This window comes from Larimichthys crocea, chromosome XIV (genome assembly GCF_000972845.2).
Source record: "Larimichthys crocea isolate SSNF chromosome XIV, L_crocea_2.0, whole genome shotgun sequence".
Classification (NCBI taxonomy): Eukaryota; Metazoa; Chordata; class Actinopteri; family Sciaenidae; genus Larimichthys; species Larimichthys crocea.
In genome coordinates this window covers 370,248-395,830 of record NC_040024.1, presented here as the reverse complement: position 1 = coordinate 395,830, position 25,583 = coordinate 370,248, and the positions used below count along the sequence as shown (strand labels likewise).

The 25,583-nt window shown below is 40.7% G+C and overlaps 2 protein-coding genes across 14 annotated transcripts in view; both read right to left on the bottom strand.

Annotated features, from left to right (window-relative positions):
* Positions 1 to 17,834, bottom strand: part of LOC104927200 (PC-esterase domain-containing protein 1A) — a 42,653-nt gene extending 24,819 nt beyond the window's left edge. For 6 of the 13 annotated variants that reach the window (XM_027287745.1, XM_027287746.1, XM_027287738.1 and 3 more), the window contains exons 1-8: positions 17,721 to 17,834; positions 16,131 to 16,241; positions 15,706 to 15,785; positions 13,695 to 13,927; positions 5,162 to 5,312; positions 2,619 to 2,871; positions 1,641 to 1,721; positions 1,447 to 1,530 (exon numbers count right to left, since the gene is read on the bottom strand). In XM_027287745.1, coding sequence (XP_027143546.1) covers positions 1,447 to 1,530; positions 1,641 to 1,721; positions 2,619 to 2,871; positions 5,162 to 5,312; positions 13,695 to 13,927; positions 15,706 to 15,785; positions 16,131 to 16,206 — 958 coding nt within the window. In that variant the 5' untranslated portion in view covers positions 16,207 to 16,241; positions 17,721 to 17,834. Of the gene's footprint in view, positions 1 to 1,446; positions 1,531 to 1,640; positions 1,722 to 2,618; positions 2,872 to 5,161; positions 5,313 to 13,694; positions 13,928 to 15,705; positions 15,786 to 16,130; positions 16,245 to 16,548; positions 16,661 to 17,126; positions 17,207 to 17,720 lie in introns of those variants that run through there. The other 7 variants (XM_027287740.1, XM_027287741.1, XM_027287739.1 and 4 more) reach the window with 7 other exon arrangements.
* Positions 17,835 to 22,646: 4,812 nt separating this feature from the next.
* adam19a (ADAM metallopeptidase domain 19a) overlaps positions 22,647 to 25,583 on the bottom strand; it is a 191,412-nt gene continuing 188,475 nt past the window's right edge. The window contains exon 23 of the mRNA XM_019255667.2: positions 22,647 to 23,533. Within this exon, the coding sequence (XP_019111212.2) occupies positions 23,482 to 23,533 (52 nt within the window). The 3' untranslated portion in view covers positions 22,647 to 23,481. The remainder of the gene's footprint in view (positions 23,534 to 25,583) is intronic.

Genomic DNA, 25,583 nt, shown 5'->3' with positions numbered 1-25,583 from the left:
AATAGTGTGTTCTTTTTCTGCATCACCAAACTCAGATTGCTCCCCTGTATCTGGAGCATAAATGAAACATTTCTGTTGTATAATACTGATTTATGTTTTGCTGAAGTAACATATGTTCACATTAACTAGATACACTGTGTGTAGATACACTGTGCCCACCCCGTACTCCAGTCTTAAATGAGTCTTCTGTTTAGAATAGAATAAGGGTTTAATTAGTACCTTTAATTTTATTGTAATTCAGTCCCTGAGTTTGAGATATTTGGAAAATGTTTCCCAGTAATGCCATACAGGCTTTTAGGGGAGACTGAAGATGGCTGTGGTATGGTCAAAAATATGTGTACATTTCACAAGAGAGGCATTTAGATACAAAATTCTGAACCATGATTTCTTTGATGTTTACTTAGTGATAAACAAGATATAAATGAACAATTATCACAGCATTATATTTCACTGTTTTTTTAACAGGTTAAAAGTGGAAGTCGATGTATCAAACTGTCGAAGGATGATTATTAGACTGAAAGTCAGAAGAGACTGTGATTCCAGACCACAACAACAGCGTGCTTCAAGAGCTGAGCAATTAGCCAGAAGATGGATGGGGGGAGATGAAAACCTCTCTAGAGGGTAAGAAGAAAATAAGAGGCAGTTTGAAAGCTGAATTCATTCAGAAGACCACGGAAATACAAGACAATCTGGACTGGAGATTGGAGAAAGATTGACCGGGGAAAGGAAAACATTGTGCTGATCCACGTTTATCTGTTATCATCTCTGCCATGAACTATGAGGAAGGAGAGAACATTATGGAATCATTCAGAGCTTTGCTCCAGGTGTAGTGGTGGAAGAGGAAGGAGAGGGCACTGCAATCACGGTGAAATTCGGCTGTACAGGACAAAGTGGATGTGTTGTGGATGTGTTGCGGAGAAAACAAAGACTGAAGAGAAACAAAAAGTTTGGAAAGATTTCTATCCAAGCAGCAAAACACAGAAAAACTGATTGAACTCAACTTCACAACTGTGATGTTGAACAAGATTTCTTAAAGAGTAACTTGAGTATTTTTCAACCTTTCCCATGTTCTGTGTCAAAGTGACGAATGGGGACAACAAGTTCTAAATTCAGTCCAGTATCGAGGAGAGCGCTGAAGCCTGCAGCTGCAACGTAACCCTTGTGGGCAACTGTGCACTGTCCAAATGTGTCCATTAAAAGTGCTTGTTTTGCCTCAGACTGTTATTTCAAGTGTCTGACAACACAACCCCCAGAGAAATGAAACTGAATCCAGGTTGAAAAATATCAAAACTACCCTCTAAAAATATGATTAAGATCTATAAAAGTATTCAGCCCTTTTTTCAAAGTTAAAACAGAACTTTACAAAGCTAAGTTGGATCTTTTCACATTCTACACGTTGTACAGCATCAGGTACAAAGTAGTTAGAGCACAGTCAGGGTTTGTTACCTGAGTTCGGTGGAATTAGCTGAAATCTGTCTGGTCTGAAGAGTCTCTGCTGGTATTGGACCTGGCCACGTCTCTGGAGTGGTACTGAAATAAAGACAGTGTAAGAATAAGATGTAACAAACTAGTCCAAACTGCTGCCAGTGAGTCCGAACCACCGAGTGACTGACAATAAGATAAACTTAGATTTTACCAACCTAAGTCCATCAGGGGTCTTGGATGGGGCCACTTAGGTCTGATAGTGTGGTGTCCAAACTCTCCTATGTGATCTTGATGCACTAAACAATCAGACATCATCATTTACTCCTCTGTCATGAGTTTGTGCTATATGCACCACATGTAGAATTTCACAATCCAGGCCGAAATGTTACACACAGGCCTTCCTTTGTGAATGCACAGCATTACAAGTTCAACCTAAAGAGTCTGCTCTTGTCTTGTATGTGTCTAGAAGACAGAGTGGTGAACATCAGACCCCTGCTGCTGCCACAGCTCGCCAGTCAACCTGCACACACTGCTGGTCACCACTATGACGGTAAAGTTTCACCCTGTCATCACTGCATGTCTACCCACATATTTCTAATTCTCTCCAAGCGTTGGGTTGCTTCCACATACTTGCAGCCAAAATATATAGCAGCTTTAGCAGATATGCTGATGTGTTCAAATCTGTGCTGTTATGTATACTAAAAGTTAGAAAGCTGAGTTTTATTAATTGTGACAGAAATAAAAACTAAAAAAATTTCTCTTATTATTCTCCATCTCTCTCATAACTTTTGTTATAATATGGCATTATATAAAATTGAATTGAATCTTTGCAAAGCATCAAAGTATTGACCTTGTACAGGTGTGAGAGCCTCTCAACAGTATGTAGGACCGGGGGTGTAAAAACCTTCCACTGAAATCCAGGGTGGTAATATCCATATTAATCCATGGTACATGAATGAAGCTCATGGTGCATGACGTGCATGCTTATTATAGAGAATCAATCAGTTCAGGGAAAGGTCTTCGTATAGATGATGGGGGATTGATCAGCTCTACAGCACAGTAGATATGGAGTCAATAAACCATGTCATAACAGAGATGAAGCAGTCATTGGATTGTTCCGTTCCATTTGAAATCAAAGGCCAATAACATGGCAGCAGTCAGTATATCAGTCCAACTGCTGTGTGTGCACTGACCTTGTCGTGGAGAGGGGAGGGGGTCATGCAGGTCTACTCCCCAGGCATCAGCAGTGTGCTGCAGCAGCAGGCTGCTGATGCGCCGATGAGCCAGGGCGTCCCAGTGGACGCCATCTGGCATGCGGTGCTGCAAGCTGAGGCGGAAGTGGAAGTGCAGGTCCAGGACATCCAGTCCGTAGGCCTCCGCCAGCCGGCTGCTGTAGAAGTTGGCTTCAATGATGTCATGACACAGCGTGGGGCTCAAGTGGCTCACCTGTTGTGAGGGAGTGATGTCGATAATTCAATATTATTTAACATCTCGAGTAAATTACAGTTCATTCAAATGAAAGCTGTCATTGGAGTCGATCAGAGGCAGAGACTTATTTTAAATGGTAGTCCATTCATCAGTATATATGCACTTTTTCAATTTACACATAAAAAGACTGAGATCGATCTGCGGCTTGGTGCAGCATCTGCAGTACTGCAGACGTTGTACCAGAGGGACTATATAGCCCATCTAGCCTGGAAACGCCTCGGCATCCCCCAGGAGCTGGAATGTGTTGCTGGGGAGAAGGACATCTGGAGCATCCTGCTAAACCTGCTACCACTGCGACCTGATTCCGGATAAGCGGGAGAGACTGTATGAATGGATGGACATAAAGAGTGGAATCACATGAAATCAAAATATCTATCAAAGTCTCAGCCCATGGCTGAGGTGGAAAAGTTGATGTATTGTTGCAAAATGTGACAAAGTGCAAAATAAACAGAGATGGATTTGTGATTAAATGATGACGCACATGAAGCGTGTTACTTGAATGTCAGCGGAGCTTACATCAGACCTGTGTGGAGCGATCACATTAATACATGAAACAAACAAACATTTTTGGACTATTTGAGGACTGACTGCTGTTTATCTTGATAAACCAACTCCTACAGTAATATTCACATAACAGTCGTGGATGAAAATACACGAAAACATTTCTTTTGTGCATTTACTAAAATTTTTAAATTTGTAATAAATTGTGATGTGATGAAATGGACATAAAATATTACATTTCCAGTATTTCAAACGCTTATGAATGTCTGTACAAATTACATTGTAATCCATCAAATAGTTGAGCTGCTGCAGTTAGGAACAAAGAATTGGACTGACCCACCTACTGACAGAGCCATGCTGCTCTTGTGGGACAGGGGATGAACAGTATTCAGAGCCTTAACACAGTATTTAGTTGAAGAACATTTGGCATTGATTGCAGCCTTGAGTCTTATTGGGTATTACCCAACCAGCCTTGCACTGGATTTGGGAATTTTCTGCCATTTGTCCTCTACAGACAGATTTCTACAGATTTGTCCTCCTCCTAAGCTCTGTCAGATTGGGTTGGGCCCGTCAGTAGACGAATCATTTTTAGGGGGCCAGCCAGAGAATTTAAACCCAACCACAGAGCTGCCCCTCAGTCACTCCTGTGTTGTCTTGGCTGTGTAGTCAGGGTCACTGTCCCATTGGATGGTGGACACTGAGGTCCAGCTTTCCCGCAGCCCTGACCTGTCTCCCAGTTCTTGCCCCTGAAAAACACTCGCCACAGGTGTTGTGCAGGTGATGAATGGTGCCTGGTTTCCGTTTTGTCAGACCAGATAATCTTGTTTCTCACAGCTTTTTCTGCAAACTCGAAGCAGGCTTCTATGTGTCTTCACTGAGGAGAGGCTTCTGTCTGGCCACATATGAAATTATGGAGGACACTCTTCTCCTGGAAACGTCTAATGCAGTAGGATTTTTTTTTGCAACCTGCCCCAGATCTGTGCCTGAACACAGTCCTTTCCAAGCAGTTTCTGTGACCTCATGGCTTGGTTTCTGCTCTGATATACATTGTCAGCTGTGAGACCTTACGCTGTATAGACAGCTGTGGGCTTTTCCAAATCATATTCATGCTACATAACAAAATGTAAAATATTGTGATGAGGTCTGAATATACTTCAGAATTCTCACGACAGACACTTAAAACATGACTCCCAATAGGAAAAGCACATTCTTAGTCTTTTACTGAGATTAGCTTGGCATCAGGGCACTAAAGCAATTTTAAAAATGTGGCTTCTCCACAATGTTTCGGTGACCACAGCGTCTGTTTAAGTACTGCTCTAATGCATTCTATCAGCCTTTCTTTGGTTTCCTGGGAAGAAGTCACAGACTGTGATTTGTATTTTGTATGTATATGCTCAGCATAAAAAATAATGAGTTCACGACAAGGTTAACGCCGCTCATTCAGCAGCCAAAAACTCATTAATTCCGTCAAGACCAGTGCCCAATGTTATCTTGACAGATAAGAACCTCAAAATTTCGATGCTTTCTCACATAAAGATTAAAGGTTCAAGCCAATGCTAGGACGTGACAGAACGACAGGAATCTTTTAGAAAGCCAATCTCATTTCTGCAGCTCTTCTATGTCTGCTAGGCCAAACATGCAGCTGCTCATTTCTGTGCTCTGGATGGAGACCCTAGTAAGTGAAGTCAGCTGGTGTAGTGTTGGGGTGGAATGAAATCATGCACACCCACAGCTGAGAGATACTCACTTCAGGCACCAAGAATCCACCCTTGATCTTCTTGCCAAGCGGCATGGCCAGACTCCACAGGATGAGACAGTCATGGCAAACAATGGTTCTGATTTGGCCAAAGAACTTGTGGAGGTTCTCTTTGTACTGTTCAAGACACCCCAGGCCGTACCTGACACAAAAACATTTAGAAAACCACATTAGTGAAAATCAAGTCATACTTACATTACTAGAAATCTCTTTTGTTATTCATCTATTTTATTATGGTTAACTTCTTTTTAGGTTTTTTTTTACAAAACTTTGATGTCCACTGTTATACGGTCCTTGTCATTGCCGACAGTGGCCATGTTTGTGATACATGTGGTGATCAGAAGAACTCTTGTCTTGAAATGGCCTGCTGTTTTTCTGTTTGAGTTTGGACTGAACTTCTAATTTTAATTAATGTTCTCCCACAACTAACACAACGATAGTAAAAATGATTAGTTGATTTTTTTTCATATTAATAAAAACTGATTTTAAAAACAGACTAGCATTGATCTTCTTAAATAATGTCAATCCTCCTTCAATATATTGATCAGGTATGATAAATAAGACTTCATGCAACATGCATGTTATATACACAACATATCTGGGTTGTATGTACTATTCCATAGTCAGCATGTTACCTACAGTGGACTACGGATGGGAATTGATCAAATATCAAATATTATTGATAGCAACACGACCATTAATTCTCCTTTTCTGTCTGATTCTTTATAGATTATTTTATTGATCCCTGTGTCAGGGAAAAAAATTAAAAAAACTAAACTGTGAGCAATAAAAAGACAAAACAAGGCAAAGTGCTTACAGTGCTTGAGTTTTTCAGTTTTGAGCAGTTTCTTAAAGCTTCAACTGACTGGGAAGAAAGTTACCTTTGATTTTAAGTCTAGATTTTGAGAGCACCGAAAGGCCTTGGTCAGTAGACCTAGGTCACACCTAGGTAGTGCTTTATAGGTAAAATAATTTTAAAACTAATTCTATATTCTGCTGATAACCAATATAGATTAACCAACACGGGTGGTATGTGTGACACACAACATTTGTTAGATAAAAGTCTGTTGGCCGCAACTAGAGCTGAGCAGAAGAATGACTCAGGGTGGTGCACAGGGGATTATAATAATCAAGAGGGGAGGGAACAGAAATGTGATTTTTTCCAAGTCTTACAAAGATATTTTTGGCTTTTGCAAAGTTTCTTAGCTGGAATAAAACAGGATTAGACCGCTTTCTTTATGTGCCACTCAAAGTTCATGTTCTCCTAGGTTTTCTACAGTTTGCTTTTATATACTGCTGAATTTTTGGGAGAAATTCTCTCAGGGTCTATGATCTACACCTGTGTCTTGCAGTCGAGGCTGCAAAATAGTGACCAAGAAGTTTTCGGGTTTGAGACAAAGACAGTTGTGGTCAAGCAACATAGACACTGAATGAGACTGAGGGAGCATCGAAAGACAGAGATAAAGAAATAAAGAAGTCTCAAAGTGGTCAAATAAACACACCCACACCCCAGCACTACCCCACACCACCACACAGCCCAGTGGCTAATCACCACAATACCGCGATTTCATGTGTATGCGCAGTGTCTGAGTTTCACGTCATTGTGTAATTTTAGAACATAATCATACAGTTATGAACGGTGCTGCTATTTCTGTCACCGCAGGTTGTTTGTACTGTATTTCCACAGTTCTATGCTACTTCTGCAGTCCTGCCAGATAAGCTGCAGTCAGTGACCAATCAATAAACAATTAATAAACACCACTGATGGGGTGTAAGCATCTACTAAAGGACTTCCTCAGAGGAAAACTCCTATGCAGGGCCGATTTTTGCTATGGGCAATGTGGGCGACTGCCCAGGGCGCAATCTATGTGAGGGCGCATGAGCCCTGAAAAAAAAAAAAACTCGCCAGTTTTCTATACCTCTCATTGTCACGTCAACTTACTGCTACTGTAAGTGTCATACAGGTTGTGTGTGTGTCAGAAGAGGCAAAGTGGAGGGGGGTAGACTGATCCTAGGCGACAGGCCACACAACACAAACTGCTTCAAATAAATTGTATTTCATTCCTAGAATTAACATAGACCCATATACCTACATGTAATTAATTGGGTTATGTGAAAAAAAATCTGTTCAGTCATCTTCGTGATCTCACGTGACTCTGGTTGATTGACGGGCGAACCAACGGTGTTGGCAAAGGTACAGTGGTTAATGATGTGGAGTCTTCATCATGGACCAAAGTAAAAAACAAAGAAGCATCAGTGCAGATTCACACAGATGTCCATTCTGGAATTTTTTATTACTGTACACTTATGCTAACTTAAACAACTTCTAATATATGGAAGAATTATTCTATCTTTATTCAAGAGCGCACATTTTCAGTTTAAGAGCATGATTTCTCCTTCTCATGCTCAGATTTATTGTCCTCGTGCTCAGATTTTGTGCTCGTGCTCAGATTTCTGCTGCTTTCTTTCAAAATGTGTGCTTGGACTCAAAACATCACATGCTTGTGCTCACATTTCTTCTGCTTGGACACAAACATTTCACTCGCACTCAAATATGTCCTGTGCGCGCTCAGATCTAATGTGCTCGCACTCAAAACATGTCCTGTGCGCTCTCAAATTTTTTCTGCTCATGCTCAAAACAGCACGTCCTTTCAGGTTGAAGTGTCTGCTCAGACTGAAGGATGTCCCGCCCTGCGCTTAAATTAGTGTGTTTCACCAGCCAATAGGGAGACAGCTAGAGTCTGGCCTAATCTTTGGTGTGTTCCTTTGCGTTTTTAACACTCCGTAGGGGCGGGTATATGGTCTCTTTGTAAAACTGCTTCTCTCTTAAAATACACCAATTTACCATACTAGCCAGCTATTGGAATCGTCACCTATTTAAGACGCCAGCTTATTTATGTATATTTAATCTTAAATAATCCTAAAAAGAGTTATCGTCGTTTAGATATCGTATGATTCTATTTATCGTAGATTGTTTCTAATTTTATATTAGCGGTATGTTTTATATACTATAAATACACCTTATGGCATACCTGTCTCATGGTAGCTGAGTGGTTAAGTACACTGCCACCTGTTGTATTTTATATAAAATACGCTATGATGGTGTCAGCGTAAATAGGCTAACTAATGCACATGTGTGTGCCGCCCAAGACCTTCTGCACATACAACCACAAACACTGGTTTACAGCAAAACTCAGGCTGCCTCATCAGGACGAGGAGGAGGCCTGTGGAAGTTGGGACAGAATCCACTACTGACAACAGAGATCAAAACAGGGAAGAGGAGCTACTCTAAAAAGCTAAAATACAAAACTTCAGTCAATGACCCGGTGTCAGTGTGAAGAACCACCAACTGTCCAATGACCTGAATGTGTTTTATTATGGGTTTGATAAGCCCACATTAACACTCCTCTCCTGCTCCGACATCAGACATCCACCTTCACCCCCTGTCACTCCTCTCCACTGACCCCCACCTGCACTCAGGATCTGTGAAGACGATGTGGGTCAGCTCCTTCACAGAAAACCAGGAAGGCAGCAGGACCAGGCAGTGTCACAAAGACTGTGCTGACCAGCTGGCTTCCATCTTCCTACTGATCTTCATCAGATGACTGGAGCTGTGTGAAGTTCCCTCATGCTTCAAACGCTCCACAATTGTCTTGCATCACCCTCCAACCCTCCGTCACAGGAATAAATTACTACAGGCCTGTTGCCCTGACATCTGTAACCATAAAGTCCTTTGAAAGACTGGTGTTGGCACACCTGAAGGACATCACAGGCTCCCCGCAGTTTGCCTCCCAGACAAACAGGTCTGTGGATGATACAGTCAACATGGGACTGGACTACATCCTGCAACACCTAGAATCTCCAAGGTAGGGTTGTCTGTTGTTGTTGTTGTTATCTGTTTAAAAACAATCTGATCTCCATTCATTTCAGATTGAATAGTATCTAAAGTATTAAAATGGCAGATCTACAATCGGAACAAAAGCATCTGTGATTGATTAACTAGTGAACAAGCTCCACTTTGTTCTCCTCCTCCTGTGCGATCTACTGACAATCACACAGAGAGGGTATCTGGTATTATGTTCAAACATTTATTTTACGAGCACAGATTAATTAAAGCAACAGTGAACACACCTGGCTGGTGCAGATGTCATTGTGTACCACAGTGGTTTCACTTTGACTGTACCTGTATGATGACATATGACAAATAATTTAATTTTAGGCTACGTCAATGACAACGAGACTCTACATTGGGTATGACCCTGCGGGTGATTATTTTGTTTTGTGAATTTATAAAAAACACTGCTCTACTACAGCCAAACATCAACAAGGTCAACAACACAAAACACGGCAGCCAGCTAATATTACTTACTAGTCCAACAGCAGTCAGCCCTGCTTAGCTTCTGTTTTTCAGCCTTTCATCATGTTTATAGAAGCTGCTGAGCCCAGTTACATTGCCCACTTACCCAGCTCCTGTTCTGGCACAACACAAGCGCCGCACCCCCAGCATTCCCCCACAAAAACCAAAAACCTCCTCTTCCCGGTGGTCCAAAGCACCTGTGGTACAGACACTACACCTGTAAATACCATCACTATTCCAGATTCTATGCATGCTGTGCATACTGTACAGGTATATACGGTCATGTCCATCTACCTCATATACATAAAGCAAGCTGCTACATAAATCAAATTTATTTTAGCATCCTTTGCACTCTGCACTATTGTCTGATACACGCGCACACACACACACACACACACACACACACACACACACAAAATAGAGAGAGAGAGAGATTAACGTAGAAGTTAAAACTTTATGTATGTGTTCCTGGTCAATAAAAGTGATTCTGATTGAAACCTCCAATAATCAACTCTCCTGCTACTTTGGGGTGAATAAAAACAAGTTGTAAAAACGATTCTGACATATCAGCTTTGATGATGATATAATGACTTGTAGTTTGTGTCATGAATCCAAGTCCACTATTTACTCTCTTTTTATCTGTTTTTGGTCTTCACTCCTGGGGCATTCATCTGACTCTTTAGCTGCTAAATGTTTGATTACGTTCACCAGCTCGTGTCTGCAGTTTGCTGCTGAGCAGGTAGTGTAGTGTACAGTGTAGCTGTCTGCTGTGGCTGAAAATGGCCCTTTGAGAGCAGTGAGTGAGAATGAAGCAGAACAGTAAACTTGTGGGCTGGAGAGATAAACAATGAGCTGAAACTCACCATAAAGCTCCATAAAGCTGAGGGCAGCAGAGTCAGCTGATGATTCTCTGTAGGCTTATTACTACGAATGACTGCTTTCACATTCAGTGAACTTCTATCTATTGTTACACATCTGCTCTGATGCTTGACATATAGTTCCATATTTCCTCCTCTGAGGCAGAAGAGAATTTTCTGGAGCAGATGCAGACAGGTAAACAACAGGACTGAGCTGCTACTTGATTTTCCTCCGGTGGTGGCTGCTTGAGCGATTCTATTCAATGTACGTGTACCACTCGGAACATAATTAATCACACTCATCTCCCGCTCACTCCGACTGGGCGTGAACAAGGCTCTACTTTAATGAAATTCACACCAAACAAATGAGCAGAGAGGACCAGGATATGCGGCAGCAGACAGCCGTTCCATCGAGCAAGAACAAAAAATCTAGTTTCATCACGATAACATGCCTCTCAAGAGATCACTCTCATTTTCCATACAGACCCTGTGCAGGAGATCGGTTCGAGTCTGCACAGTGAGGTCGGTGTGGAGGCTGAAGCAGTCAGACAGTGACAGCTCACGGTGTTTTGTAGTTTTAAGAGCTTGTCAGCTCTTCAGGACTGGGAATGAACAGTCTATCAGTAGACTTGTACAGCAGATAGTGTGACACAAAGGCTATTAAATTACGCTGCAGGTTAACACGGCTGGGCCTATTGGTGCTGTATACCAGGGATCACAGAAGTTATATCATTTTCAAAATCACGTTGCAAGAAAATACCACCTAACTTAGACCAGATCAGCCAACCAGAGCTGTGCCTTTAGACAACTGTGTTTTTAGCTTCAGGCATCTCACCACACTTTGTACTAAGAAATGACTCTACACAAGTGATGTCCTCACAATCCAGCTTCAAACAAACACTCAACTGACACTGAGCCATGTGCCTTGAGCAGATGTGACAGCTACCTAATACTGAAAGTTAGGAAACGATTGAAATGTGATGGACTGGATGAAAAGGTGGACATACATGGATCCATCTCTCTGTTACGTAATTTGCTTTTCTTTAGTTTTGAGATTTAATTTTTTTTAATCCTGCCTCTGGTGTCTTCTCACTGCAAAATGGTGACACAGCTGTGTTTATCAAGGTGTGTGTGTTGGGTGTGGTGTTTAATTGTGTGAAGCACTTCCAGTTATATTTTGTTTGCATAAAAAGTGCTATACAAATAAAGTCTGAATAACTGATTGATAGATAAGACATACATTTATTATTTATTTATTTATGGAGAAAATGTTTTCTGGTTTTCCCTCTGATGTCCTGCAGCTCCACCTTAAGGACAGAGAATGAATATTTTGCCACAGTGGTATCACACAAATCAAACTGATGCCACTAAAAAGCAAAAATACCAGATTCTATGCAATGTTGCTGTCCCATTGTTAGGAGAGATGTACTGTCATGCTACTCTCTCAACCAATGAACAGATGATTTTGGAGCATTCCACAGCTTCAGTCTTTGACCGTCCACCAATGAGCTTGGGTCTGCCCGAGGTTTCTGCCTGTTAAAATGAGTTGATTAAATGAGTTTTTCCTCGCCACCGTCACCAAGTTCTCGCTCATGGTGGAACTGTTGGTCTCTGTAAATAATATTATAAAGAGTACGGTCTAGACCTGCTCTGTATGGAAAGTGTCATGAGATAACTGAAGTTATGATATGGTGCTATATAAATAAAATTGAATTGAATTCAAACGTTGGACTATTTTGAGATGTTTTAGGAATTGTCTGCATTTATACTGATGGATATATTATTTGCCTGAGCCAGAAATCTCAGTCAATATTACTTAAACAAAAATTGTTTGATTTATTAGTGGTTATCTAATAACAAAGTTCATCTGGAATTGGATGTGCATTTGATAAATGACCGTGTTTTATTTGTTTCGCCCTTAAACCTGTCACAAACTGACCAATACATAGCTGGAGTTTTGCCTACATCCTCTAACATCACCCAACTAAACTCAACTGTTCTCTGAGTGCCCAGTTATTATTGCATTTTTGCATATGGATTACATTTTTCATACTCTTGATTTAATATTGTTTTTGGCATGGTTTGGCTGTTTTCAAGCTCCCTCACTGGCCAAACAAAGCCACCTCTTAATGAAACAGCAGCTGTAGAAGGTTAACTGCTGCCTCTGCACATTGAACACAGCATGAACCTGAGCCTTTTTCTTCCCATAATCCACCCAGAGGGCGGGAAAGCTACGATTTGTGTGGTTTTCTCTGATGGAGGCACACACACATACAGATCTGTCCAAAATTATCAAACACCTTGATGAATGTGGAGCCTCTGAATAGGTCGCTGAATAATCCATTTGTTTATGTAAATTATTAAATACCTGCAGCCATCACACAGCAGGAACGATACGACTTCTCCGAATTAGGAATGGGCATTTTTATGAATCTGGCAATGCATCAGTGCCTTCATCAATTATTTGTATGGGACAGTATGAAAAAATGGGGAGGGGAGGGGGGCTGAATCTTAAACTTCATTTTATATCATTAATAATCCTTTAACTTAGAAAAAACACTGCACTCAGTGTCTCAGCATAATGCACTTACAGCGTGCCAAAACAGTGAAAATAGCCACTGTCTATTTAAAAAAGAACAGTTATTGCAGCCACTAAAGGTCTTGGAGACGGCAATGCTTTTCAATGCTCTCCAGATTACAAATAACAGCGTGAAAACAACAAGATATGAGATCTGATGATATTTTAAACCAATTACATGAGGCTGAGTTTCATGTCCAGTCCTGCTGGAGACCTTTCATCCAGACAGCTGCTCCGAAAGAGCACACAGTTAAATATCAATATGCACGTTAATGCTGTCGATAAATAAAGTTCAGTGATCGCTGAAGTTCAGAGGAGAGGACGCTGTGTGCAGCCTGCGTTCATATTCTATTATAATAATGACCGAGGGCATTCCCTCATAACATCATCAGATATGGACACTTTCAAATTCACATTTCAATTTATTAAATTAGATCCAGTTAATCTCCACACACAGATATCTGCATATGAGGCACCATCCGAAGTGAACTAGTTTCCATTTGTAGTCAGAGTCACATTGACCAATCGCATTTAGTTGTCACGGTCCATATAGAGAGCCAAAGAAGCAGAAATGCAATCTCTGAATCCATCAGCTGTCATCTGAGGAGGAGGATACCTCGCTATCACATTAATCTCATGTCATAGTGCACCCATCAGCTGTCAGCATCCACTAGGAAGAGGTCACAGGTCATCTGCTAGGAGTCACTGAACGAGCAAAGAGAGTGTTGTTACCTGGTGATGTCCCAGACACAGGAGCTGATGATAATGACGTCAGGTTTAAGTCCCCGCCTGAAGTCCTCCAGGATGCTCTCCACATATGGGGAGTAGATCCGGGTCAGGAAGTAGAATCGCAGCAGATGGTGGTTGGAGCGGAACTGTCGGACCTCTCTGTACTCTATGCCGTTAGTCATGGGACCTAAACGACCTCCCTCCACCAGGCTGTCGTGCTCGAAGGAAAACTCCCCCTGGACCAAACGCATTAAAGAGACATTCAATTCCAGTGTTGGACCCAGTAGTAGTGTTTCAGACACAGTTCTTAGTAAACGTAACAATCTCTGTGGATCCCAATCACAACCTTTTCTTGCTATAGAAAATATTTTAGAGGCCACTGGCTGGATTCATAAATGATCTGATCTTACCAGTAGAAGCTGAGAGTCTGTGCTTTAGTCTGTTGTATGTCCGAAGCTGCTCCTGAGCTAACAAAGAGCTGGAAATGGCCCCGTTGTTAAGGATTGCATCATGTCCCATGAATGAAATGACTACGGTCGCAGTGATTAGTTAACAGGTGACTGGTCTGTGTCAGTCACTGTGAACATTCTGTAACCTTTGAAGTTGACGCAAATTATTCCTGATTTAGACATCCACCAGTCAGAGAGCAACACGGTCATTGATTGACAGTCATGTTTGTGCCTTCCTGGTGGATTTAAGTTTAATATTCACTCTTTTTTGCTCTGTTTTGGTCTCTACCAACTCCTGAGAGAAACATCTGGCTCTTTAGCTGCTAAATGTTCCACTTTGTTCACCAGCTGTCTGCTGAGTAGGTTGTGCACAGAGGCTTTTTACAGCCTTTCCTCTGAAAATATAAAACATATAAGACATACAACACTTTACAACAGTAAAGGGTTAGGGTTAACCCTTGTTGACCAGGGAGCTGAACATTGAGCTCAAACTCACTATGAAGCTCCATAGAGCCAAGCCAAGTCTTTTTTTCCCACTGTCATTACATTAGGCAAGGCAAGGCAAGGCAAGTTTATTTGTATAGCACAATTCGTACACAAGGCAATTCATAGTGCTTTACAGAGGCAAGGAACAACATTTGACATTAAGACAAGCAATAGCAATAGAAATAAAAAATTAAAAAGAGAAGTAAATTTAATTAAAAACATCAGAATGTCATTTAAAATCATTAAAACAGCAAATTTGAAAACAATTTAAAACATTAAACGAATCACTGGATTATGATTAAAAATTCTTTAAAAGTTCTTTAAAAGAGCTCAGCAATAAGCACGTGAAAATAGAAAAGTTTTTAACCTGGATTTAAAAGTGCTAAGAGTTGGGGCTGATTTCAGTCCTGCTGGTAGTCCAGTTGTGAGCAGCATAACTGCTAAATGCTGCTTTACCGTGTCTGGTTTGATTCATTATTCTAATAATATCGATTATAGCTGTTGTAATGTACTGTCGGAACAAATTGAGGCCTAAAGAGGACAAAATGGTTTGATGAGTCATTGTGACAGGCAGCTGGTTCGTCAGTTCAGTGCAGTGTTTTTAAAGAGTTATGCAAACGATTTCCAGTGTTACTGAATTACATCAGTTCAATCGATTGGATTGATTACGGTACTTATTAATTCAATTTACTTAAAGTTTGTTATACACCAATATACCAAGTTAAATTTACTGTATGTGAAAATGTACATGCCAACAAATCTGATTCTGTATATTAAAATGTAGAAAAGCACATATTCATATTGTGAAGTATCTGCCTTACAATGAGGACAGTTTATCCTTCATCTGGACTGCTATTAAATCACAACACTTTATTATTACAGTCTGTTCTGGCAGCTCTGGTATGTTTGAAACACAATGTATTGCCAAATAATAAAGACAGAATGAGAAATGAAATGTGGAGCGAGCCAAGGCCTTGAAGTGAACAAAAGGACAGGTCTTAAGACAACAGGTTCTTTAGTGAGACTACAGGCGTGATGCTGCTGTTTCATGTGAATGAAAAGCTTGTGGAAAGATTTACTTTGGACTTGAGTTGAGGCAGAGTCAAGTACTGATCCCTCTGAAGCAGCAGAACCAGGTCTTTGTACATGGAGCGCTGCACTGAAATCAAAGAACACATGCAATAGGCTTTACTCGCATCAAGTAGCAGAAAAAAACTCAAAGGATGTCAATCAATTTCCAATGAAACATGAGAGCTCGAAAAGGAACAGAGCAGTGAATCTAAGATTGTGTGTCTGCTAAATACTGAACATGGGAATCCTGGCTAGCATCTTCTCTCTGATCAAAAGTGTAGATTCTAATATTTCAGGAATCATTAGGATTCACACTTAAGATTTATTTTTTAAAAAAGCAAAGATCCCTATACCTCAAGGCTTTGCACAGTAAAGAACTGTGTTCACCTCAAATGCTTTTGAATATATTCCATGTATTGCTCACGTCTCTCACCTGAGCCACCAAGGACCACCACAAACTTGTTGTGCAGAAGCTGCCTGGCTTGACTGTGCCTCACAAATGTGCTCATAGCTGCAGAGGGCTGCTTACAGGACTGATGTTTGTCTGCTGGGAGTAATAACAGACATTTTTACAGCGCACATTTCTATTCCACCTCATTCATGTCAAGTGCTACAACATGGTCTAATGGCCTGGTTACAATAAGCTCCAAACTCCATTCAAATAAAAAGAAGTGAATTAAAAGATAGAACATATATGATTATTGATAATTCATCAAGCAGCAGTTGTATTAAGAACATGTTACAGTGCTTACCGGCCATTTTTAGTTTTATCAGGTTTTTTGTTCTACACAATCCAAACGTTTCAATATATGTTCATTGAAAGCAGCACACTGGCATTAGACATGGCTTACCTGCAAACTGTTGGGATAATGTTTGCTTACATAATTCACTTCATCATCTGTCAGGAGGACTACAGTGCTCACTGCCACTGCTTTGTGACTCTGACTCAGCCTGTGTTGTTTTCTGGATGTGTTTTTAACACAAGTTCAAGCTCAAGTCAACTTTATTATCAATGCTGCCATATGTACAGGACATACAGAGAATTTAAATTGTGTTTCCCTCTTATCCCAGTTCAAACAGCAATAAACATGAAATATAGAATATAAGTAAAAGATGTAAAAAATATTGAATACAAATATAAAACCATATACAAGCTAAAAGACATCCAAGAAAAGACAGTGACAAATCTGGAAAATATAAACAGTATAAATATGGCGGTATGAACAATAGAAACAGAAACAACAGTCTAACAGTATCAGTGTGGCAATATGGCACAGTATAAACAGAATTATCAGTATAAATATAAATATGGCAGTATAGACAGAATTTACAGTATAAACAGTGAGGTCTATCAGAAATGAAATATGTATACAAGCCACAACACAAGCCGAACTCCATTGAAAAACATGTTGATTAAAAGACATCTCACCTTTACTGGTGTTTCGGTTTAACAAGCGACCCTGTTAACTGGAGACCGTCAGCTGAACGCATGCGCAGTCAGTGTTAGTTATGACAGCTGTTGGAGCGGGAAGAGAATACGCAGCATTTTTTATATTTTAACGTGAATGAAACCATAGACATATATATATATATGTCTATGAATGAAACAGCTGCGTACCTTCCGGTTTCCAACAGCTGTCGATAATAACAGACGCAATATGTGGCTGACGGTCACTACTTAACAGGGTCGCTGGTAACACCGAAACACCGGAAAACCTCACGATAATTCACTATGAAGCAAATAAAATTACAAATATCGACGTTTTAAAATATCGCCGCTCACTGGCGCCAACTTATTCAAATCGATACTTAAAAAACAAGACAGTTTAATTCAAAGCTAACAGCAACAGGCTACAACCACACGTCCATACTTTACTAACTGTTTCCAAATACATATTGTATATTACATAAATGTATGCTGAACTGAAGCACTAAGTGACTGTTATAAATTCGACAAAGTACAGGGCTGTGTCTCCTTTATGTAACGTTGTTTTAAAATGAGAACAAAAACACGTCAGCTCACCGTAATGGCGGGAGGTGTGACTGCGGCTCGTGCACCTGAATGACGTACACCTGCACGTTCAATCTGAAAAGAGTGCGCGAGAGCTGAACGTGTTTCCTCCAGCCGGTGTGTGCGTGTCCGCGCGCGCGCGTGTGTGACGTGCTTTGACGTACGTTTTCTCCCGGTTGGTGGGCGTGTCAGAGTCCATACGTCACTGAACAGCCAAACATTGTATTGATCACATCATCTGTACGATCACCCTGCTCTTCAGAATAAATTATCAAAGCACACAGGCTGATACTGTGCTCATGTTAGCTGTTAGTTTTTCCGCATGGGTGGTGTGTTGCTGGTCTTATAAATATTACTATTATTCTAAAAAATGAATGATGGCTCCTTGTTTCATGTGTCCCAGGAAGCCATGGAAGTATGAGAGCACGTACAATACCCGACACAGGACCCTGAACCAAATAAACCAATTTTACTATTTACACCTGTGAGTAAATAGTAACAATGTCTCCTATGAAGGAAGCCTATCAGTAAACAGTGATAGATCTGCCCTATCATTATAGAAGCTATAGGTGGGGTTATAAAAATCTGAGATTTACAGATTTACTCTTTATAGGGTCTGAACCAAACTACTGATGATGAAGTTCCCAGTTTAAAATACTGAACCACACTGCTATGAGCAAGACTGTACAATAACAAACTGTGGATCTCCATGACATCACCTATAGGTTTCAAAGTGTGAGTGTGAGTGTGTCTCTGGTCATCTCCATCTTGGCTGTCCTGCCTCTGCTGGCTCCCGGGTAATCCAAAAATGGGCAAAGAGGTGGAGCTGATATTTCATTAACCCCAAGCAATGTGTTTTGTGCTCATATCTAATTAAATGTTAACTACAGCAGCAGCAGATGTGGAAGGATTGTTGTTTTGTTCTTGCTGATAGGATCATCAGATCAAAAAAACATTAAAACTGGTTCAGAGAATTACATTTCATTTGTTAATTTGTTGTTAGGTATTTACATATGTTGAATTAAATGTCCAGTGTGTAGCATTTAAGGGTATCTATTGACAGAAATGGAATATGATATTCATGACTATGTTTTCATGAGTGTAAAATCACCTAAAAATAAGAATTGTTATCTCTACGTTATATTAGAATGAGCCTACAGAGGGAGCGGGTTCTCTTCCATGGAGTCCCCCATTTTAAACCACTTTTCTACAACAGCCCAGAAGGGACAAACCAAACACTGGCTCTACACAGGACCTTTCACGTTTTTTACACGTTTCACGGCCACTGTATATTCTCCTTTATGCTTGAACCAAGAGGGACACTTCACCACTAGGTGTCACTTAAATCTACACACTGGACCTTTAAATGTTGTTAAAATCATGAAAGATTATTTTAATTATTTAACTAATGTATCCAAACAATGACGTTTTCCTAGACCTAACCTAAAACCTAAACTAAACCTAACTGCAACCCTGCAATGTTTATTATTGTTACCATGACAATGAAGGTCACCTGATAAGCCATCCGAGCAGTGGGCTGTTGTTTCTGGGCTAACAGTCTGCTGGTCCAAAGGGACATTTTTCAGACCACTGGGTGCAGTCCAACAAAGTCCAACAATGGGCAGTCCCTAAAGGGGCTTGTGCAATATCAGCTAGCACAAATGTTATATCAAGACTGGGACTGTCTTAGGCTGTTAACCTGAACATGTGAACTGTTTATTAACTCCACATTTCATTTATGTGGCTCACCAACTGAAGACTAGCCTGGGGAAAGACATTAGCGTCTTTATTCCCTCAGGCCCCTGGCTGCACAGAGCTTGATTTATAGACAGTGGTCCTGGAAAAACTCAGCTCTTTTCATTTAGATCATGTCTACTGTCTGGCACAGAATCCACCCCACAGGTTTGTTTGGGCGCCGGGTGCCTTGGTAATGGGCTAGGAAAACGTCCACATCGATATATCTTCCCATGAGGCCATTCCTCCTCACTGTCCAATAGCGTTCCACTCGAACCATGGACTCTCCAAATGCATTAGTCCCCAGGGAGAAGAGAACTGCCTCTCGCAGATATCTCATTTCCAACAGAGTGGAATCCATTAAGAGCAGGTGAAAGTGGAGCCTTCATACTTACTCATCAGCCAGGAAGTAGAAGATCATCATGACACCACTGTGAGACCAAATGAGCCAGACGGTTTGTTTTCAAAAAGAGCTCTGACACTAAGACAATGAGCAGGATGTAAAGAGACATGCAGATGTAAACCTTCAATCATCTACAGTGATTACTGAAGCCTCATACATCCCATTTCTAACTATTGTTCATTATACACTTGTCTAGCATGTGAAGCTTAAGGCTGGAATGAGGAGAGATCTGGGCTCAAACCTTTTTCCAATGGTGCCCTTCAGCTGGGTCCTACTCTGCACCAAAAAACAGCTATGTCTGTAATCCAGAAACAGCAGCAGTTCACCTCACGTGTTGGTCTTTGGGATGAATTTCTTTTTTATTTTAAAAATCAAAATTTACTTCTTTGTACTTGGAAGAGTGGTTTAAGTATTGTACCAGGGTCTAGAGAAGAACAGATGAACTTCTACACCATATATATAAGAGACAGATGGGTAAAAGAAAGTAAAATACTATTAATTGAAGAGGACTGCTTTAACATATGTGATGTACAGTGAACCACCTCCAACACCAGCTCTATATATAATCCGGTTCTTTATTACTCCCAAAACAAAAAGAAAATATTCTTCCATTCATCTACACAACAAAGGTGCTGGAGACGTTGTGGAGAGCAGAATGCAGGTCACAGTCATGTTTTTGGGAATGTACTAAAATGAGAAATGATGGAATGGAATGATGTGTGGGTTAAACTGAAAACAATACTGGGATGTGAATGTGAGATGTGAGATATTATATAAAATGTATGATATCTGGTTAAAATTCTGCTGGCAATCACCAGGAAATGGTATAGAGACGACGCTCCCACTCAGAGGAACTGGCTGGACATGAGGAGATACTCAACATGGAAAGACTCACGTATATATGAAGACTCCAACAAGCAAAATTCAATAAGAAATGCGAAGAATGGACAGAATACAAATCTCACTGCAGAGACACCACTGAAAATATTGTATCAAAGAATGTGTATCCCACTGACACTGGTGTTCTTTATTGTTTTATGTTGAAAATGGATACAAACCAAAAAAAATTGCTTCTTTTTTTATTCCACACTTTGTCTTTGTCAAACCCTGACGCCTACGTTATCCACAATGCAACTCTTCAACAGACAGGTTTGTCTCCGAAAGCCCTTTTCCCTAGCAGCCATTAATAGCAGTGTAAACGCAGGTGTTATCAATGATGCTAAATAAGGTTCAAACTGCTGTGGTTGCATGTTGGCTCTGCTGCAAAAAATAGAACAGAACCGTAATGAGTATCATTAGAAACACCTGCTGACCCCACTATTACATGTCAAAGTGGCTGCTGGGAAAAAAATGGTCTATTCAGGTGTGTGCTAGTAGCAGCTAATGTAGCTTCTAGCCTCCATTAGAGATGACGGAGGCCCGGTCAGCTCAGGTGTTTCTAACCCCACATCCCAAGATTATTTTTCATTTTCAAACTCTTCCTCCCCGGCTGATGCTGACTCAAGTGACATCACCGGGGGACATTTATCAGACTTCACACAGCTCCCTCTGGAGACACTACAGGCTCGTTTCAAAGATGCAGTAGTACTATTTTTGTTTGTAAAACCATGAACACCAATACAGTACACATCTAGACAGTAAAATGTGAAATCTTAACTCCTACTATATGTGTTATTCTCATCTCCAAAGGTTGTGAATAATAAACTCACAAAGTAATTCTAATAATATGACAGTAGGGCATGTGCCGGTGTGATATTAGGAAGTGGTTTGTATTGGCCAGTAGAGGACAGAGAACAGCTGTTTGCTGCACTCTGGCATGTCCCGGGTGTAAACTGAGAATAAAGTTTAATGCGTTTTGGACACATCCCTGCACTCCAGCTGGCTTCTTGCTGCAGTGATGTACAGATATACTTTGGTACGTCATGACATCACTGTGCTTTCATTCACAGAGGGCAGCAACACTCTGCCTTTCAGCCTGCTGTTGAGTAACTTTGAAGTTAATGGGGAGTTTTGGGAGGTTTTGGCCAAGAACAAGCAAAAACAAATGTTTGACAGGAAACAGAGAATTGTTGAATTGTGCAGAGAATAATTGTTTTGTTAAGTTGGAGTAAGAGGTTTAAAACCTTGGCACAAAGTGTTCTGCACTGTCAAGTTGCCCCAAGTGTTTGTTTTATAGGGTCACTTCAGCAATTTAGTGTTGCACCTTCATAAAGTTGGAGGACTTCCAAAACACAAACTTAAAGCAGCACAGACTGAGATATTCTGACTTTCAGCCCACAGTCGAAGTAAAATACTGGATCCTACATTTCCCATAATGCACGGGCTCATATCTTATTTCGCATGCTCTGTGCTTAAACACCCACATCTCTCAAACTCCATATCAACAGTTTTTTGGTTGTACATTTTCATTCTTCAATGCCCAAACTGAAATGACCCTGATGACATCACTATGACATCAGCAGGTTTATTTTTCTCAGCGTCTTCAGAGCAGAACAGACGAGTTTATATGAAACTCTTTTCACAGGCTATAGTAATACTCTTCATGACTTTGATTAAGCAATTTGATAGGAATGTCTAAATGATTAATTTGTGTTCTTTTGAAAAGACTTTGGTCTGAAGATTGTGAGACAGATTTCATTTTACCAGCACCGTTACCTGACTCACAGAAGCTCATTCGCATGCACGCTGTTCACCCCTTTCAAACACATCCACAGGGTGCCACCGCACATCAGTTTCCATTAAATGTCGCTCGAGTTGGAATGAAAAATAAAAAAAAAGACAAAATGAAAGAAACTTCATGGTAGTTTTGTAAAAATATTTTATGCAACAATTCAAAAGTCATAACACACAGCAAAAGACATTCAAATCAACATGAGCGACCGGGGTGTGTCCTGCAAGCCCCAAAGCATCCATCAAATCCTCCACCATGTAAACAGTGTTGAAAAGAAGCTGCTGTGTGATTGGCTCTCCTTCCTTGTGATAGGCCTCTGTATCTCCAGATTTGTATTTTAGACATTCCTCATACAATACAATAAATTAGAAAACCTTAAAAAGATGGAGGAGTTGACTTGTGGTAAACTTAACATGACATAAGAAGATTTTCAAGCGTTCGGGACACACCCCAGGTATGAAGAGACTTCTTTGGCACATAACACAAATCATAAAACGTGACGTAAAACAAACTGTAAACAAAACAACGGTCAATACAAAATGCTTTTTTTTTTTTTTTAAACACAGACGGCATTAACAGATTAAAAAACAAAAAAAACAAAACAATAATCCTAAAAAAATTTTGGCAAATGTGACCGCCCCCCAGCGATAACACTTGTCTCAGTCTGCAAGGCCTCCGTGCAAAACCGCGTCGTCGTGGTTAATGTTAGCACGCTGGGAGGAGGAGGGGGGAAGGAGGGGGGTCAGGATCAAGGGGAAGGGAGGGAAGGGGGGGAGGAAAAAGTTTCAATTTTGAAGTCAGAAATGGTATGAGTCCTGTTTGTTCTTTTGTGTCTCCAGGTTTTAACTTTATGTTTGTCCTCCTCTGGTATGTGCGACAGCTCCGTGGTTTACCAGCCAAAGTCTCTTTAGTGCAAATAAGCTGTCAGCTGCTGCCTCCGCGGAGGTGGAGGGGGCAGGAGAAGGTCATTTTCGTGGCAGAGGCGAGGCTGTGTTTGGTTTGGCACCTGGGACCGGTCTGGAAGGAGAAGGGGGAAGAAGAAAAAAAGATTCTAGTTGAACTCAAACTGATCAAGCATGCTGACTCGCTGATGTTTGAATGCGGCGGTTAGACGCATTAGCATACTGACATTAGTTAATTAACCCTAACCCTAATTAAACACAAAGTACAGCTGAGGCTGGTGGGAATGTCATGAGTTTTTAAAGGTATTTGAAACATTGTTTTAAATCTGTTCCTTCTGTCCACAGTGACCCTGAAAAGATCATCCCTTCCTCACGTGTGTCCAATTAACTGATGTGAAAACACATTCTAAGGTTCAGCAGAAGATAAGAATATGATAATATGAGTCTTCATATTATCCACTTCATTTGAATAACCCTGCTGAGGCCTCATGTTAGCTTCAGCTGGACTGCAAATCTGTGAATATCAGGAGTCGTTCATAAGATGAGCAGTGGTGCCAATTCTCCAGTGGGAAAATCAAAAGAAGAGGGCGCAACAAGCTGAGTTTAATAAACAGAAAGCAGGGTGGAAATCAGATCCATGTATTCATGTGAAGAAGGTGACCTCAGATCTGTGTAGATCCTAGAGCGCCACAAGAGTCATAAGGAAACAGATGATCAGTCATGTGACTTAAATGTCCGCTACGTCACAACCAGACTGTATAAAAACATGGACGTAGTCTCTGATGTCCATTGTGAAGCTCAGTGTTGTGGCTCTGGTTGCTCTTGACAGTAAGCTTAACGTTTGGCTTGTGTCAGAACATACATTCACCATATCAGCATTATGACATAACTTTGACTTTTGGCACCTACCAATGTAGTTACCCTACCTATGTCATGTCACTGTGCACCTTCATTAAAAATGGACCTACACATCAGGGCTGTGATTGGTCAGTTTGGCTTGCTTATGTTTTCTCCTATGTTTATGATGATGATGATGAAGCCAGCGACCTTCTGCCTCCACAATGGCCCTGGTTACCAAGTAACTAAGAAAAGTGAGTGCATGGCAGTGGTCTACTACCCAGTATCCACAGACATGTTGAAAGTATGAAGTCATCTGCATAGAACTCAAGTACTTCTGTAACACACAGTCATTCTGTTTGAAGACTCTTATTCTGAGGAACATAATTAAAGCATGATTAGCATACCTAGTGTTGTGGGGCTGCTTTCAACAGGTAAAACGTAGTTGAACTAATCAAAGACACAGCAGGACTCCTGTCCTGTAGGAACCCCACCTTAGAGTCTCTTTGACTGAGTAGCTCATAATTTTACCAGGAGTGTTTACTTCTTTTCCAGGCAGAAACAACATGTTTTCAAGGATTTGCATCTTCAGTAAGAGCCACAGAAATGCTGAAGTGAAGTCAGGAAGCAATGAGAGACAGATTAAGGTCTTTGTATGAGCTTTGTCGACAATAAGGAAATATAGAACAATGTAAATCAGGTATCTAATGTGATGTTTTGACGAACAGAAGATGATGTGTCGTTCTAGACTTTCCACCATAATGAGAAAAAAAATCATGCAGGAATGTTTTGGCATAACACTATCTATCATTATAAAAACAGCATAAATACCAGCTATGAGTAAATGTGCTCCAAAGATATTGCTTTTGAACTCGTTCGATTGTTTCCATGCACAGTTGAACTCGACTGTGAAAACAAAAATACATTTTTCTGGGGATTTATAAAGTCCGACACAGGCTGCTCCAGCTCTTCCCTCTCATCATGACTTTGAACTTACACAGTTCCACCAAACACCTGGTGTTAAAAGTGTGAAATCTGATGTGGGATCAGCTCTTAGTACAGCCACAGAGAACCAGATGTAGAGACATTTTGATCCATCTGCTACTTTAGAGGAGCAGAGGAACCATAAAAGCTGAAGAACAATCACCTTGAGGTTTCCCTGCACGACTTTTACTGCATTCACAGATAAACTGCATGGAACTAAAAGCATGACTCTGCATCTGAACAGAGTAAGTACAAGCCTTTACACCAGGGGACCTGTCACTTATAAAAAATGAAAATTGATTGCTGATGAGGACCTGAGTCAATGCATCGCATGGTTTGTAAAC